At 39.2% G+C, this 18372-nt stretch overlaps 1 protein-coding gene across 5 annotated transcripts in view; it reads right to left on the reverse strand.

Annotated features, from left to right (window-relative positions):
• Positions 1-84: 84 nt before the first annotated feature.
• Positions 85-18372, reverse strand: part of LOC6493310 (protein vein) — a 33605-nt gene continuing 15317 nt past the window's right edge. The window contains exons 2-6 of one of the 5 annotated variants that reach the window (XM_014908837.3): positions 5239-5416; positions 5039-5166; positions 4689-4800; positions 3413-3462; positions 85-222 (exon numbers count right to left, since the gene is read on the reverse strand). In XM_014908837.3, coding sequence (XP_014764323.1) covers positions 194-222; positions 3413-3462; positions 4689-4800; positions 5039-5166; positions 5239-5416 — 497 coding nt within the window. In that variant the 3' untranslated portion in view covers positions 85-193. Of the gene's footprint in view, positions 223-724; positions 3463-4688; positions 4801-5038; positions 5167-5238; positions 5417-18372 lie in introns of those variants that run through there. The other 4 variants (XM_044714868.1, XM_014908836.3, XM_001957465.4 and 1 more) reach the window with 4 other exon arrangements.

Below are 18372 nucleotides of genomic sequence, written 5' to 3' on the forward strand. Positions count from 1 at the left end.
CGGCAAATTTAAATTTAAACTGAAACGTTACATGTAACTTGTCACAATAATCAATAATAATGGAGAAGAAAAACAACCAGAACATTAATTACAACAAATTCTGTTTTTATTGGCCATCTTCTTGTGATCTAAAACTAATCATGAGATCCATTTTTCCGCTCAAACATAATTCCGCAGGGCTAATCGAGAATCCTTAAGTCCATGGGTGGTTGAAGGGAACGCCTGTTAAGAGACGAAACGACACATTCATTTATCCAGAATATTCTCAGATGAAGGAAAATTAACTAAGCCGAAACCGGGCTCGGTTCGTTAGAGCTTTGGTTGCTGTAATATTTGTTTTTGGAGTTGGAAAATTATCAGCAAAAGCAAAGAGGGAAAATCAGGAAACCAAAATCGGGAATCCACCAAAATCAATCAAATAAACGAAGTAGAAGAAGCCACAGAAGATTCAGAATAGAAATTCAGACCAAATCAAAAAGCAATCGGTTTTGTAAAATGTGAATTATTTGCAAGTTTTTAATTAAATTTTTTCTTACGCATCGTTTTGTTTGTTTTTGTTTTTTTTTCGTTTTTGTTTGTTTAATGTTTTTGATTTAAATTAAAATTAAACTTTACATGGTATTTTTGGTATAAATCTTTCAATAATTAAATATATAAAAAATTTGCCACTTAAAATAATTAAAAATAATCTCTTCGCATCCTCACTTCCTCATCTTTATGCCTAGCCATACAAACTGATGTCAACATACACATTGCGAAAAAATAACTAAATTTGCATTTTACATATTTCAGTGCTAAAATTACGAAAATCATAAACGAGGACAAATAAAATAGTATTTCGAAATAAAGTAGCTTTATAGTGTGTGTTGTGTGTGTGTGGGTGTGTTGTGCGTGGGGCTTAGAGCTAAAGTTACGTTTAATTTAGGTGTAATTAAATACAATAAATTAAGGTTAAAGAAGGGCTTGCATTAACTTAGTTTGAAATGTACACAAAACTTATAGTTAGTTAAATCGATAGATATTTACAGGATTTATTACAAAGTTTTCGGCTACGTCAACCTTTGTTCTCATTTATATAAGTATATGTCTATGATACAACAACAAAAGCGCAACAGTGTCAGTGTCAGGGTCGAATCGGTAATGTTTATTCTCTTTTTCTATATCCTTTATTTAATATATAATTTAATTTTTTTCAGATTTTTTGTTTTAGGTTTTTACATTTAAAATATTCTGTCACCGTGCACAAAAACAAACGTTGCTAAAGTCAGTCTGGATCTGGAACTTTTCGCTTGGGGGAGAGAAGAAGGAACTCTGAACTCTGGGATTTTTGGAAACACTGCGAATTTTGAAATGTTTTTGTTCATTTTGTAGTTGCAATTTTTGGAGAACGGTGGTGGGATTTGGTCTGCTGGTGCAACAAATTCTCTAATTTTTTAATATCGTAAAAAATTACAATTGTCGACGTTTTTTTTTTGTTTTTTGATTTTTTGGAGTGCAGGGAAATCGGTTTTTTGTTTTTCGTTTTGTTTATAAAATCATAAAAATAATAAAACAAAATTCTATGCATTAATAGTCGTTATTTAAGGTATGTATTTGGCCGTAGATTGCAACAAAATATCTGTGAAGAGATTAAATTATAAATAAAATTAAAAATTAATCTTCCAGTTTCTTGTTTTACTTTTTTTTTTTAACTAAAAGCTGGCTAAAAACCATTTCCACAAAAAGGGGGCAACTACAAGCATTTGCGCTCTCGAATGAATAGAATTCCATGCAGAGGATTTTTAAGAGAAAGCTTTTTGGCAAGAAAAGTTTGAAAATAATTGTATCCCTAGCTTGGAATTTTTGTATGTTTTTTGTTTTGAAGGAGACGAGCACAAATTAAGGAAGTAATAGTGAACAGAGTTACCCAAATCGGAAACGCAAGAGATTAGTCAAAAGAAAAAATACATAAAAAAAAACAATCACCAATTAAAAGTAAACAAGGAGCAAAATGAAATTGTTGGTTTTTGTTTGATTTGAAAAAAAGGGGTTCTTTACAATGTATATTTATTTTTAATTTTGGTTTGTCAAATCTACAGCCAATGGTTAATATCTAATAACGAGTAAGAACTAAAATTAATCGCAAATCATAAAGGTAATAATTGTTATTCGTTGTAGATAGTTTTAAATGTTTTTTCGGTTTGTTTAATAATTGCAAACTACAAAAATTACATCGAAAACAAAACAAAATTCAGTTCCCGTATCGATTGTTTGGTCAGTACATTGCCTTTTGTGGGTGAGTGTGTTGTTGCAGATTGCAAATGTTTATGCGTGTGTTTATTCGTGTATCTAACTTAAGAGAGCCTCTGTTGATTGTTAACGTTAATCATGATATTCATATTTTGTGTACATATATATGTGTGTGGTAAGTAAACGTGGGCTGAGCCAATTGAACGATTCGACAAGTTAATCAGTACATTTTTCAGGATTTCTAAAAATCAGTGTCCGTCTGTCCGCTGTCCGTTGGTTGCTGTATGTCCTTTAAGTTCGTATGTCCAAGAGTTGCTTAATAATTTTGTTTTGTTTTGCTGTTTTTTTTTTTTTTTGTTACATTTACTTGTTGGTGTGGGTATTTTGTGTGTTTGTGTGTGTGATGAGTGAGTTTGAAATTAAATTATGTTCCTATTTAAAAACTATTTAAAATAAACCTTCTATAGCACCCTTTGTTTTTATTCGTATTTATTTGATTATACTCGATTTTAATGATTTAGATTACAAAATAATAAATATTATGAACAACTTGTGTTAGTTATTTATTTTGCTTACTCTTTGTTGTTGCTTTTAAGACTTTACTTTGTTTCTTTTTGGAATGTGTTCTCTAATAAAACTTTTAGTTCGTCGTTCTCAAAATTGACTGACAGCAAGGTATGAGTGGAGTGTGATAGAGGTTTGGATATAGGGGGGGTATAGCTTTTCATTTATTTTTTAATTCTGTTGTGGTTCCGATTCTGCATACTGTATTTGTACTTTTTGTGTATGTGTGTGTGTGTGTATGGTATCTGTGTGCATCGCAATTATTAACTATATTTGGTTTATTTCACTTTCTATTTTTTTTCTATCGTTTTTTTAGGTAAGCTTCTTTATGGAAGGATATCTGTGAAATGTGCAATAGGGAATTTCCTTGTTTTTTTATTTTTTATTTTTATATATTTTTATTTTATTTTTTAGTTTCTTTCCTCTCTGTTTTTGTTTTTTAGTTTATTATATTTTATTCATTATTTTGGTATGGGCACTGAGTTCGGTTCGTTTCGGTTTTTGTGGTTAACTCGCGACTGATTCGACGTAAAACAATCGATGCTATAGAAGTGCCTATTTTAGCAGTAATAACCTCCTTGAAAATTTTCACAAGGTTGGGGATTATTGCTGTACCTACTGTCTGGCATACTGTTCTCGCAACGTCCGCCAAAGAAGTTGTTCGCGCAACTGAAACAATATCAAAAATAGGTTGGTAGACTTGCATTAGTACAACATTTTCTTAATATATGAAAAATATATATTTTTTATAAACAAATATTATTTATATACGTGTGTCTATATTGGGGGGTTCAGAAAGAAATCGAAAAAATGGAGAATGGCAGTGAAATGGCCATGAACTGCGCTGCTGCAGTTCGCTTGACCACTTCAAAATATAAACAAAAAAAAAGTACAAACAATTAGCCGTGCGGCATGAAAGAAATTTTAGCGAAAAGGGAAAGTGGCGGGTGGGGGGGCTGGCTGGAGGGATGTGGCAAAGAAATAGGCAGCGGCGGACGCACTCAGTTTATGGCTTCGAAATTACCAGATCTTTCCCACTTTCCCACAAAAAGCAACGAAAATCCATCGCACGGGTAGGGAGAAGAGTGAAATGCGCTTCTTTTGGGATGCCACTGGAATGGTATGGGATCGATTTGGATCGGAATCGAAATCAGATCGAGTGGAATCGAATTGGCGTGCGTGTGCCCACTCACACACTCCGACAATCCGAAACTCACACACGCTCAAACACCCAAATAAACCGAGGCGCTGAAAGACATTATTCACATGGCACACCCACACCGATGCAGGCGAGTGCCCCTTTGTGGAGTTCGGCACTCACACAGCCACACATGTGTGGTTCCTTTTTTAATTGTATGTACTCCCCATGTTTCCCCTTCCCCAGCCATGTAATGCGATGCCAAAATATTACAAATTCTGGAGGCATATCTCCCTACGGAGGGACGTTATGAGAGGTGACGAATTTTCCTCGGACTTTGGATAAAAAATTTTGGATAGAAAATTATCATTTCAAAAAAAAGCATCATTTGGAGTAAGAACAAGTCTTGGCTAATAATTGTCTTTCATCTATGTAAAAAGACATGCTTTTCGTCACGAAAATTAGAAATTCATGCATTTAAACAGTATTCGTCATCATGTTGGAATACTATTTAATTTAGAAGGCACCCCGAAGGAGGGGAGGTCTGATAAGAGTGTCATCTGAGAGGTTTATCAAGAGCCGAGCCACTTGAGTTTTGAAATCAGTTGGGGGAAGACAGGCGACGATTTGTGACAGGATGTTCGAGGAGTGTAACGAAAAAATATGTCAAGAAACGAAGATCTTGTTTCGTTAATCATATAGAAACAGAAATTAAGGAAATTTAAGAAGTTCTAGGTCACAAATCCGTAATACTCACTTGCAAAAATACTCTCCCAGATCCGGTAAGAACGTACAAGTGCCATTATGGAAGCAGTAATCGATATTTTCGCAGGGTACACCCATGCTAGGAGGTTCCGCCCGAACAATAACTGAAAGATAATCAAATTAATATGATTTAAACAAAATCTTATTTATATACACTTGTGATTTATACAATTTTATACACTTTCTGTATAGAATTCATATTGCTGGCACGCAGGTCGCCTTCAAATGCCCGCCCATTAGATCATAAATTAGAAATGAATTGGAGCATTCGGAATTGGCCGGCGACTTGGTGGTTGCAACATCAGAAGACACCCACGGATTACGTGGATGGGGGCGACTCACCTGGTTCGGCGTTGATCATGATGCGGCGCTTGATGATCGCCTTGGAGGCTTTGTTCTTCGCCCGGCACTCGTACTTGCCCGCATCGGAGGAACTATTGAAGGAGCTCACGATCAGTTCGGAGCGTCTTCTATTTAAATTGTGAATTTTATTTAGTATTTTATCAGACAAAAAGAAAACAATTTATTTATGAAACACTTACTTGTGATGCTTGAATTGGTAAACGTTGCGCTTTCGATTGATGGACCTGTCGTCCTTGAACCAGGTGACCTTCGGCGGCGGCTGACCCGTCACCTTGCAGATTATCTTCAGCTCCTGGCCGTGTTTAATGGTCGAGTTGCTCGGCACTGAGGTGATCGACGTGATCGATGCGTTCTGTGCTGTAATTAATTACCAATTTAGAATAGAAAATTAGACCATGCAATTCTCTTTCATCGTTCAATCAAAAAAGCACCCATCAAATGCCCTCCAAAAAAAATAGATGCTCTAGCTAAAGGGGTAAATTGGGGAATTTTCCACCTGTCTTTATGGACTTTATATTATTCTCAGACATTGGCAGCCATAAACAAAATAGCAAACTAGAAAATAATTCAGATTCTTGAGCATTTTCTCATGAGTCTGTTTTTTATGGGCATCGTCGCGTCTGTTTGGAGATCGTTAACATTTTTGTTCCTCAACTTTTCAAAGTGGAAAGCTTCATGGAATCGGAAAATGGAACTAACCTGGCTTTATCATCAGTCTGCTATTCCTTATCGTCTCATATCATGTGAAAGTTGAATGGAATTCTTCGCATTCACTTCCTCGTAATAAATTGTAAACTTTAAGGCCCACCCTGGTGGTGGTTATCTAAGCGGATTTCCTAGAAACAGGAAGGGTTCTACGACCATTGTATGACCCAATCTCGCAATCACTTGCCCTTTTTATCAATAGACTTGGTTTAAATAGATTTTCAGTTTAGCCAGTTACCCAATTACATATTTTAAGAGTCACAACAGACTGAGTCACCAATGCCGGCGACTAATTGGCAATGAAACCACTCGTATCTTCTGCCTTCAATTTTTTGTTGCGAATAGCGACTTGCCACTCCCCCGCTTTCTTAAATTTAGCCACCATATCACGTGTCTGACGAAGAGGGGCGGCTGGGGTGCTGGGGCAGCTGGTGGCAGCTTTAAGGGGGCGGGGTTTATCGTCTAAGTACTCGTCACATGCTAATTGAGATCTGCGTGCGCTGTCTCCCCATGGTGATTCATGATCATTCATCGATCGGATCGGTGGGTCTATTTAAGTTTGTGGGTGTAGTGTAGTGAGTAGAGTGTGAGTGTGGCGTGGTGGTGCAATGGCAGCCAAAAAAAAATGCATATCCACTTTGGTTATGCAATTGGCAGGGAATACGAATCAATATTGTGGGGCTACATATAGTCAGTTCCAAGCAGTCTGCAAAGTCTGCGCTGATTTAATGCCCAGCAAATGTTAATTTATGCGATGAGGATCGCGTGGCGAGACGAAGCTGTCCATGTGGATATATACGAACACATATAATCTGATTTTATATTTGCAAATAAACACTGAGAGAAATCGCAAAGAAATATAAATGATCAAGAATATATAGTTCTTGACAGGGAATCTCCAAGATATCTCTTTGAATTTGAACATCCTAGGCCCATTAGAGACCTTTATTTTGTTTTCAGTGTTATCGTTTATATAGGTGCTTTTAATCTATAAAATTTTGAGTATATTTAAAGATAAATTATTGTTTATAATTTATGTTTGGGCCAGCGTCGGGCCATAAAGCAGCATTTTAATTGTGCGCGCCACTTTCTCACGCTCCCAAATTGTCTGCTCTATAAGTGTGTGTGTGTGTGTGCTGCGTATCTGTGTTGTCATGTATCTGTGTATCCATGTATCTGGGTGTATGGAAGAGATACGAAACGTCAACTCACAAGTGTCCAACACAACACACAAGACGATTAAGAATTGAAGGCACCAAACACACAGCCCCAATGATACCCAGATACTCGGATACTCAGATACTGAGACACCCAGATACAGATACAGATATAAAACAAGTTGACAATTGTCAAGAACAGCTCCTACCTACTACACATACTTCCCTGCCCGAAGCCCGAAGCCCGAAGCGGTTCTCGCTTTGATTTAACCAGAAATCCCAGCCAGAATAATAAGATGAACATTTTTATTTGGCTTCTGCTGCGTGTGTTCTGTTCGGTTCAGTCCAAAAATTGGCATATCATATTCTCCGATATCTGCTCCCCCGCCACCCAGCCCACTCTCATTATGACTTAATTATGCGCTCAACAAAAAAAAAATATATATATATATATAATAAAAAATTGATGGGATTTTATTTGGGATTTTGTTGTCGGGCCATTGGTCTTTTGACGGGAATCGGTATGAGGTTCGGGTGTTTGATTTGAAGGATAAAGAGGTTCTGAAATCTGAAATCCAATCCGACACACAGAGCTCATTGGCCTCTCGAGTGGGGTTTTTGTTTTTTTTTTATTTTTTCAGGCCCAGCAAGTGCGTCAACAACTACGTCAAAGCTAAAGCTAAAAACTAATACCAAATCCAAATCCAAATCCAAATCTGAATCTTATTCTATGGCCAAAACGCTGATGTCGCGACGCGCTTCCGGAAAAGTCTGGGCAACCGAAAAGTAACATCGAAAAAAAAAAAAAAAAAGAAAAGTGTGGAAGGAAGCGCTGCCAAAGAAAAGACAGGAAAACTGTCGTCGTTTTCGCCTCGTTGCCAGTCCCCACGAAAAGTTTTGCGAGAAGACAGACAGGCAGACAGACTGGGACGGAGACAGGCATTAAAATAACTTTTCATATTTCAAATAATATTTTTGCATTTCATTTTTTCGCCCGACGCGCTTTTCTTTCCGAGCGTGACGCTGCCGCCAATGATTCATGCAAATCCATCAGCGAACAGGCCACAAGAAGAGCATTGCTTTTTGCTTTTTTTTTTCGTTTTTGAGGGGTGGTATGGTTACCCAGGGGGGGGGGGGGGGGGGGGGGATAAATTAAGTTGCTTTGCATTGAATTAATCAGCGGAATTGCATGCGACACGCCGACTGGCGCCATCTGTCGGTTCAAATTGCCTGCGAATCATGCATATATATCTTTTTTTTTTTTTTAATTCATATTCCACCATATACTCTAGACTGTGCACTACACTCATTCACCAAAATGCAAATGGCACAGTCATTATCCACTCGGATCATTGTTCCGATGGGTTTATCCCAATTGTGCAATCTTTCAAATGCAATTTTTCGCTTATTATTTCGCTTATTTTTTTCCCTCAAAATGTTATATATATTTATGCAATATATAAGTACAATGTGTATATTAAAATTTCAATACTAGCCAGCGAGTGGGAATGAAAGAGACAATTTATTTTGGCAGCTTTGGCGGCACTCGGCGGGTGACCCACATTTTCTGAGAGATGCTGTCAGCGGAAGTTTTTCCAAAAAATAAAATTCATATAAATTTTCCCCCCATCTTGGCCGCCCTTCGTTTCCCATCTTCCGTTCGTTTCGGTTATTTACGATTTCGAATGCGTTCGAGTGTTATTTATTTGATTATTTTTGATTCATTTTTATTGGCTCGCGACATTGTGTCACTGGCTGGCTGGATTCTCTTGAATAAAGTCCAAGTCGATGATATATCGGGCCGTAAACAAATAATTCATCCAACCACCCTAGCCCTAGCACCACTCACTCACTATCTTATTTGTCTGGATAAAATAATAATGATTGTGACAATTGTAGCACGCGTCCTCCTCACTTTTGTTCAGTTAATGTTCTGATAATATTTGCATGATAAGCGTCACCTATAAAATTGCGCATACGCAGTGTTGGCCTAGGCACAGGCAAAGGCCTTTCGAAAGCCCCTGCACTGGCCTCTTATCTGTGGGATAATTGTTCGACAACTGGTTTCCAGTTGCTCTGTATATATAAATTAGGATTTTAGTTGATAAAATAATGCAAATTGAGGGGAGCTTTCTCAGTGTTTGCATTGAAAACGGGAAATCCACAAGGATTTAAAGATTCTTCCTCTATTTCCATCTGAAACTTTACAAGTTTTGCCATTTTTCTTTCATTTCAGCTGAAATTTGACAATTTCTTGTATTATACTGAAACTTTTAAGAGTAAACCAAAAGGAAATGTGATACGCTACAAATAATATGAAAAAAGTACAAAAATGCTCTCTCAAGTAAAAGCAAACATTTCAGGCAAAAGGAACAAAACTTTGGTTGGAATAAAGACCTCCAAATAATGTCGTTTCAGTTCCTCTAAGTAAAAAAAAAAGAAAGAAATCAACAGACACATCAAGAAAGTTGAAAGATTTTCGCGATTTGAGAGAGTTGGATTGGAAAATGGGCAGATGGGCGGATGGATGGCTGGCACGTGTGGCCAAAATGCTGGCAGAACTAATAAAAAACTAAAAAATAGAAAATAGCAACCAAAACAACACTAACATTGGCAACGTTGTCGCCATTTGGTTGATGTCGATTTTGTCCATGTTTGTTTGTGATTCTCAGACGTTCTTGTTTATTTGCACATTGCGTATACGCACTGTGATTTCCTTTGAAGCGTTGACTTTCAACGTTTTTTTTTTTTGTCGCTGGCGCTGACAACTCAAGCAAATAGAGAGACGACATGTTTTGTAAAAAAAAGGGGTAAAGAAGCCAAAGGAATTTGAATTTTCCATACCAACAACAAACATCGGATAGCTAATGGAAGAATCTGCTGAGATCCAGTCTGAGGCGCATTTATAATCATTAGGAATAACAATAACAAGTGTAATCTTCTCTAGATAAGCGATAAGTACCGCCCCCTTTGGGGTTGATTTGAACTTCCCCTTTGATATGTTTTTTTTCCCCTATTTTTTTTTTTTTGATTTTGTATGTATTTTTACCCGCCACTGTCTGTTGCGTTTAATTAAGTCAAGTGAGCGACCGCCATGCAACAACAGAAGCCACAGCGGCATCAATTGTCTTTGCCACAGCCTCTAAATGCCAAGAAATTTGCTTCAGATCTCTACGGTTCGCTTCTATTTACCTTATACACAGGAAGAAATATTATCTTATTTATTTCAAGTCCTAAAAATATAATAAAGATTTTATCGTTTTTGAAAGAAAAGCAAACCCACCTGTCTGGTACTTATTTTTTTTGCTAAAAAATCTCTTTCATTAATTGATTTTATTTGTTGTGTACAGTGTACACCTTTAGCTTGCATTTGTTTTGTTTATTTGGTTGGCTTTCTTTGTTTGCCGCTGCTCTATTTTCTTTGCTTTTTAGTTGATTTTTTTGTTGAGACTCACTGCTCGGTTCATCGGCTAGCTGGCAGAATCTGCTCGCCCAGCTGTTACGCCAAACAAGATCTCTAACCCGAGCGAATTCGGTTCATTTGTATCTGTATCTGGTTGATGGTGATGGTTTTTTTTCGGTCAGATTTAAATATCATCCCGCTCTTATCACCGAACCAGACTTTCTCACGTTCCTCTGACTAATACTGGCCCCCAAAATGGCACCTTGGCAGTTAGCTCCGGCTTATCACAGCCAGTGTCACCTGTGTGGGTTGCTAATGTGGTGGGTAATGCCACGGCTAATGCTGCAGCTGCCGTTGCAGATAAGACTAAGCGTGGGATTACGTGGAACATTTTACTGCAGGGGTTCTATAAAAAATAAGAAGTCAAAACCAAGACATTTTCTCTACTTTTTTTTAGCCATCGAATTTATGGATATTTTCCAACTAATTAATTAAATGTCTTTATGCATGTGCAGTGGCTATAACTTGGGTAGAAAATATATATTGTTCGTATAGTGTTGGATGTATGATTCCCACACTGAAAGTCCCGAAATAGATCGTCTAGACATGTTGAGCAGAAAACTGCTTGAATTTCAAAAGATTTATTTTATGGCGGATTTATTTTACTACCAAATTGTTTAGACTTTGATTGGCCATCCAGATTCTTAATTTGTATATATATTATATATACTTTACTTATCTCTAGCCATTCCGGTATAAACCGGCAACGTAACTCCCTCTGGGTCATGACGTCATGGCCTAATTGATTTATAATCTGTTGGCGCTTCTGATAAATAAATTCCTCTGATAAATCCATCTCGATAAGCCCAGGCCCAAACTTTCCACACACGGTTGCACGTGACGAAGATGCGACAACACTTGATGGCAAACAAGTGACGTATTATGGGATGGAATATGGGGGCGTAGTAGGATCCACCAGAAGAGATCTCCCAGCACTTGTTTTCCACCACCACCGTCTTCCGACTTCTTCTGTGTTGCTGGGTGATTGTTTGGGACCACCTCATGTGGCATGTTTTTCACGAAACTGTCAAAATGTTATGCAAATATTTGTGCCGGGATTTTTATGTAAATTTGTACATATTTCATAGTCATTTAGCGCTCTCACCAAATATTTCTCGCTGTGCATATTTCAGCTTCTTTGCAGCTCTGTTCTGCTCTGTTATTATTTGTTTGTTTGTTTGTTCTGTTGTTTGTGTTGCGGCTGCTGGTTTGTTGTTGCTTGGTCTTTGGTTTTTGGACTTGGTCGGTTCTCCTTTTCCGTTGGGGGCGTGTGAATTCAAACAATGCGGCAGTGATAATAACGATAAGGTAACATTTTAAGGGAAAAATGATCAGGGTCACTGTCTTAGATCCAATGAATACTTTCATTCTTGGAAAGTAAATCACTTGATAGAAGAAATGATACTTTTTGTGAGATAACCTTTTCTCTGATGAGTAATATCATAAATTTAAGTTTGCTGAACAACTTCCGATTTTTCTTTCTCTGTATCTGGGCAACCATTAAACTTGAGTACATTTTGAAGCCCCTGGTGATACATCCAGAGTGCAATCTTGTGGGTGTCATCACTCCCCCAAGGTTACAATAGTTTGTTCTGTCTCCATGCCTCTGGCTAGCTCACGCTCGAGGTGTCATCGAAAAGGCCCCAGGTCTTATCTGTTATCGTCTGGTTCAAGTATCTCTTTTTGTTCGGATTATTTTTACGACTTTGTTTGATTAATGCAAATCGCAGAATTGCAACTTGCAGAAGTTCACTACAAAATTATTTTCTTGCCACTGCCGCTCATGAGGCCTGGGTTCTGTGGTTGGCGCACAAAGCGCCTGATTGCTGATAGCCATCAAGGAACAGGGTCTCCAGTCTCCAGACCGAAGACTGCCTCACAGTCTTCTGGTCTCTCTCCAGGTCGCAAAAAGGCAAAAGAATCGAACATCCGTGGCATCGACAACGGCGACGACGACTGACTGCAATTGTTTGGCAATGACAAAGCGCACCTCCCAGTCAGCCAGAAAGCCAGAGAGCCGGGCCCAGACAGCCAGGCCAAGATAGCCAGGTCTGGCTTTGAGGTTTGAGGTTGGCGGGGAGGGGGCTAAGTAAACAAACCATAATTAAGTTGCAGAGGCAGACGGCTTAGTCGTTCACTAAGTCAGTGAGTCAGGATGAGGACGCGAAACGTGGCCGATGATCTTAATTCTTTTTAAATCGATCAATTTCCACCGACGACATTATTTCTTATTTTCTTTTTTATTTTTCTTTTTATTTTTATTTGTTTTATTTTTTTTTTTTGTGGCCCATCCCCGGCTTGGTCGTGGCCTCGTCTGGATTTCGAGTTACGTGGGTGAGCTTGGCCAGCAAGTGGAGTGACTAAGCGTTCTCTTTTTTTCTGTTTTTGTTTTCTTGGCTTATCGCGATGCGTGGCGCGCCCTGCAAAATGGCTAAAAATAGCCATACCCCCTGCTTAAGCCTGGTTTTGTCGCAATGGCTAACTTTATAATAAGCCATCACCTTGATTATCATCCTCATCATTATCGAGGCAGGCTGTTAGCCCAGGCAGGCTATGAATCTGGAGCAGAATCTTGACCGAACCGAACATAACCCAATTTCAGGTGACTCGCCGCAAAAGGAAAATGAGCACATTACAGAAAGAGTTTGTTGCTGGCATTGTTGGGAAAAAGTTGCCACTTTGTGGCAGAGACTTATCTCCTCGCGAAGAGCTTATCTCGGACACGTACGTACTGGGATTTGAGCCTGACTGACATTTGTCAGCGTTGTGAATCCTTTTAGCTTTTAGATTCTTCTACTCTGAGCCTCTGACGCTGCTGAGCCGACAACTTCAAAGTTTTCCAACTTTATCAGCGTGAGAAAATCAAGTGGCGGCCCAAACAGAACCATTTACTGTTTCGTATTGTTTTGGGGTCTTGAGATCTTGGCAAGAGAGAGTGGCGCTGTGGCGGTGTGGTGGTGTGGGTCTGGGAGCTGCAGCTGCTGGCGGCTTGCAGAATGCGACCTTCGGCGAGCGGGCTTAACGGTTCACACCCACAACTCAGCTGGCTCAGAGGCTCAGTGTTTTCAAGCTTACTACACAGAAAGAAAAGAGGTAGAGATTTCCAGGGATTTATCTAAAATTAGTCTTAAATTGTATAATATTTGTTTTGAAAGGTAAGATGTTGGATTGATTATCCTATTTGGTAGTTGAGAATGAATTTTTTCTATATTTTACTTTGATAATGACTTTTATTTATTTAAATTTTTATAAAAATATATTACAACTTTGGTAACTATTCCAAAATAATCTTGGAGAAGGACATACTATATACTCCAACTTAGAAGTCAATTTGATCTTTAGATTCTGGCCAAGGTATGAGAGGGAAAAATGTCTGAAATATTATTTAAAAAATTTCAAAAATACAATTTCGAAAACTCTTTCCAGAGAAAGACCATTACACTAACCATTACCTCTAACTCTAAACCATTCCAGAGATGACAGACTATACAAGTTATACCTCAGTTCAAAAGACACTAATGAGATGGCAATGATTGAAAAACTTAAAGAACAATCTCTATACATTTTAAACTCTATTTTATGAAGAAACAAAAAAGTACAAATTGTATGAATCCCCTGGAAGTAAATGATAAACTTTTCTTTCGATGTACAATTACGATTCGGTGCTCTAGCACCTGGCAGTTAAATTTGGTGCATGTTCGCTGATTGAACACAAATGATACGGAAGTCGGTCGGAGTGGACTGGATTGGATTGGACTTGGTATCGGCCTGGATGCCTGGTGTGTGTGTGTGTCTGTGCTAGGTTCTCACGCTTTGGCCACTTGGATTACCCGCCAAATTACATGAAAAGCGCCTACTACCCACACACATACCACATACTACGTACTACATACAACATAGTGAGGCACACGTGAAGCGGGCGCATAAATCAGCTGAGCAGGAAAAAAGCCAGCCAGCAGCAAGCAACTCCAGGCAGTCAACAGTGAACAGTGAACAGGGAGCGAAAAGCCAACAGCAGCCACCAGCCAGCAGCCAGAGTTGGCAGCTTTTGAAGTTGTACGCACGCCAAAAGCGGCTTAAATGTCCAAAAGTGGCAACCACAAAAGCAACAACTGCAACAGGCACTCGGCGGGCGAGTGGAAAATGTGAAAATGTCTGGAGAAAAGGCAAGAGCAGCCAAAAGTGAACTTCTGCCTATCTTGCTATTTGTGGGAACTTCTTGCCGGCTGTAGTTGCACTTTTCCACTCTCAAGTCTCAAGTCTCTAGTCTCAAAAAAATAAAACCAAAAAAAAAAAAAGGAGAAAAACAGACCGCAAGCGAAATTAATCATACGCACCATTGAACAGAAAAACAGCGCAATGACGTAACGACACTCTGTTTTGGCCATGATTCGTTGGCTCTTTCCAGCTAAATACTCAACACTCATCATAGCTGACGACTGCCACGCCCACAATTCTTGGAATCCATTCGCCAGTTTGGCAGCAATCTGTGCTAAAATGTATCCATTTATATGGATCTATATGGATAATACATATGATATATATATTTCAGTTGCAGTTGCCGGAAAATGGAAAATGGCAGAAATGAAAATGGGAATTGCGAGTCGCATTTCCCTCCCATCTCATCCCATCCCAGCTGCAGTTTCAATTTATTTTATTTACTTATCGATGCTCTTAATAAATCCATGTTTCTGTTTACACTCGGACTTTGGGTCTGTCATGTCTGACGAAGTATTTATGGGCCTGACAGCATTGCCTTTTTTTATTTTTATTTTTCTGATGGTCGTAATTCAGGAAAAAGTGATTTGCAGTTCATTTAACTCGGCCGGCAAGGCCATTCGTTATCACTCTAGTGTTAGATAAGATTTTTATTATCTTTAAGCTGTTAGCTTCTGGCTGAATTTGTTTGGTGGAAAATTGGTAGTTTTTAAAAAAATCACTTTCCATTTGAATTGATTTTCAGAAATCCCCTTTTTAGCGTTTGATATTTTGGGGGGATTTCCTTCTTTCTGGATTTCATCAGAAATCCAATATTGAGCAATAATTGGTTTTCTTTCTTTATGGTTGACTTGGCCCTGCTAATGATGTGTTGAAAATTTGATATCCAAAAAACACAAGTTTTTTTAAATTGAAACAAATTTACACTGACTGAGGAGAGGTCTCTTGGCTCAGTTTAAAAAAGTTACGCCTGGATAGGTACGATTCCACACCCAAAACACCCAAAAAATTCAAAGTCAAAATCAAGAACCATTTTTGATTTTTGGAGAATCGAAAATGGAAACACCAAGCATCTCTCATCCACATCCCAATTACACAATCGAAACTAACTAGCCGAACAGTGCAACATTTTGTTTAAATAATTCTGGCGGATCTCGCGAGTCCGTCAATCATTTGAGTTTGTACATTTTGTTGCGAAAAGAAATTGGTTGCTGATCTGATCTGATCTGATCCATGGAAAAGTGGGCCCATAAAGTGGAAAATAAATAAATAAGGTGGCAAACTATTACAACATTCGTGATGTTTATTAATACGAAAATAAGTAGCTGCCATTAACAGGCAGCCCAGTCGGATTCTAGGCCCTATAGGTGTTGTTTTGAATTTGTGGCTTTTTTTTTTTCATTTGGTGGGTGGGTTGTTTTGGCCCACACGCAATGGTTGGCCTACAAACAGCGCTTTCATCTTTTGGTAATTAGGCGGGCCTCTGACTGATAGATAGTAAGATAGATAGATCGATAGATACAGATATAGATGCGGTTTGGGATTAGACTGGGAAGTACAAGGCCTAGAGATCTATGAGGGTCTATGTTTATCTTAATTTTGTGAATATTTATGGTTGGCCATAAAGTGTTAGAATATGATAATGGGGTTTAAAAATGAACATTTAATGAGTATGAGTATAATGTTTGATTTTGTTTGAAATTGTGGGAAATATTCGTGGGAGAGATTTACTTAAAAGAGTAATAACTAATATTATTTATTGTTTGGAAAGGACATCCCAACTTCGGCTTGCTGGCTTCTTTGAACCAAATTCAAGTACCAGACACGACGGCCACCAGCTGTCGATACACACTCATGGTTATACTCATGCTCGCACTCGAATACTCGATCACAAGCCAATTGGAAGTATTTTTTTTTTTTGGAAATTCTAAGGCCTTTGTGAGCTGGTCGAGTGGTAAGTTGGCCCGGAGAGTAGCCGGCGGGGGCGTTTATAATTAATTGTAATTGTCGTTGAAAGATTAATTTGGTTGCGCTTCAATGGCGCTTCATTGTCGGCATAGGCCATTGTGCGGGTGGGGAAATCAATTTTATATAGTTTTCTTCTTTTTTTTTTTTTTTGGATTGTTGTGGCACAAACACAATACTCACACACAGGGAGAGAGAGACACATATGTGTATACTTTGCCAGACGCACATAAATGTATATTTTATGCTGCGAAAAGTGCAATCAAGTGGTTAGAATTGGGAATGGCGGGGGTGGGATGGCTGGGGCAGAGACTGATATTGGGGGCTGGGGTATCCCGACGAGGGGGTAGTAGTCCACACCACACAATCTTCAAAGGGGCGACGACGGCACACTCAACTCGCCGAGAAGCCCCATCCCTTCCTGCCAGCTCCTCCTCGGCCGGCCCATCGAAATGGAGCATAAAAATTGTGGCTATAAATAAGAAAAAGACCCTGCTGCTGCTGCTACTGCTGCCGGTAGTTGGGGGGCTTTTTTTCTTTATTTTTTATTTATTTTTTTTTTTTTGGGTTGAAGGAGAGAGGTGCGGCTGCATTTTCAAATCAAATTCAAAGTTGTTGCTGCCGAACATTTCCGCAGATCAAAGTCACAGCTAGACAAATTCTGTGGAAAAAAGCCAGCTGGTTGCCAAGTCGCTGCTGCTAATTGCTTTCATATCAGTGCCCCCGCCAGACCACAACCAGCCCACTGCCAGAAAAAGATCTCTCGATCTCGCGGGCTTTTGATAACAAGAGGCGGAGACCCCCGGGTGGTTGTTTGTTTTCAACACCTGTAATGGCTGTGTGCAGCATCACTGATAATTATCACTGGCCAAAAGCTGAATCACTGATTGAGATGCCAGTGGGTGGAGAGGGACCACCACTAGGTGAGGGCCTGCTAGGTTACCCCAAATGAGGGCTGAAGCTGCCCTTTGATTTCATCTCATTTCTGGCCATTTCGTTTCATTTTATTTCCTGCCTTGTTTTATTTTTTTCGCAATCGAGGCCGACAGGGCGCCAAGCACCTACCTAGCCCTTTGATCTCTTCTCCCCCAGTCCCCCCATCTCCCCCACTCTCTACCCATCTCTTTCTCTACCTTGGCACCTGTCTCTTTCTCTTTTTGGGCCAACAAACATGGCGCCAGGGCCCTGATCTTCTGCTGTTACTGCCGATGTTGCAGCTCTAATTAGGCACACTTTTTGTGTCTACGGGGAAAAGCAACAGCGGCTGGGGGCTGTGGCAAGGGGGAAAAGAGACAGACAGAGAGGCGAGTGATAGAGAGAGGGGGTGGGGGGACAGGGCAGCCCCATCAGGGTCTGGTCTCCCCTTCAAGACTTGTCAGACGTTGTCGTCGCGCCGTCGACGGTTGTTGTTTAAAAATAAATTGCACATAAATTTATGAAACATGAAAGATTTCAAATAAATATTTCGTCATCTGAGAACTTCTGTTTCTTCTCCTTGTAGTTCCTAACTTGGGAATTTAATTAATTTCTCGACTTTCTTGCATTTTCTTGCATGCACCTCTAAATCATTGCCAAAAACTACAAAAATTCTTGGAAAATCGAAAAATTGCCTAAATATTTAGAGAAGTAGGCACTAGGTAGGATGGAAAACAGGCAACCCACGCAGGCAACAGAGCAACAGAAGAGCCTACCCCGAGAGCCATAAACAATATAAAACAATAACTGGCAATAACTAATTGCCAATGACATATAAACAAAGGCTGGCAACAATTTCTGTTGCCACTGCTGGGGCTACTGGGGCTACT

The sequence above is a fragment of the Drosophila ananassae genome, chromosome 2R (genome assembly GCF_017639315.1).
Source record: "Drosophila ananassae strain 14024-0371.13 chromosome 2R, ASM1763931v2, whole genome shotgun sequence".
Lineage (NCBI taxonomy): Eukaryota > Metazoa > Arthropoda > Insecta > Diptera > Drosophilidae > Drosophila > Drosophila ananassae.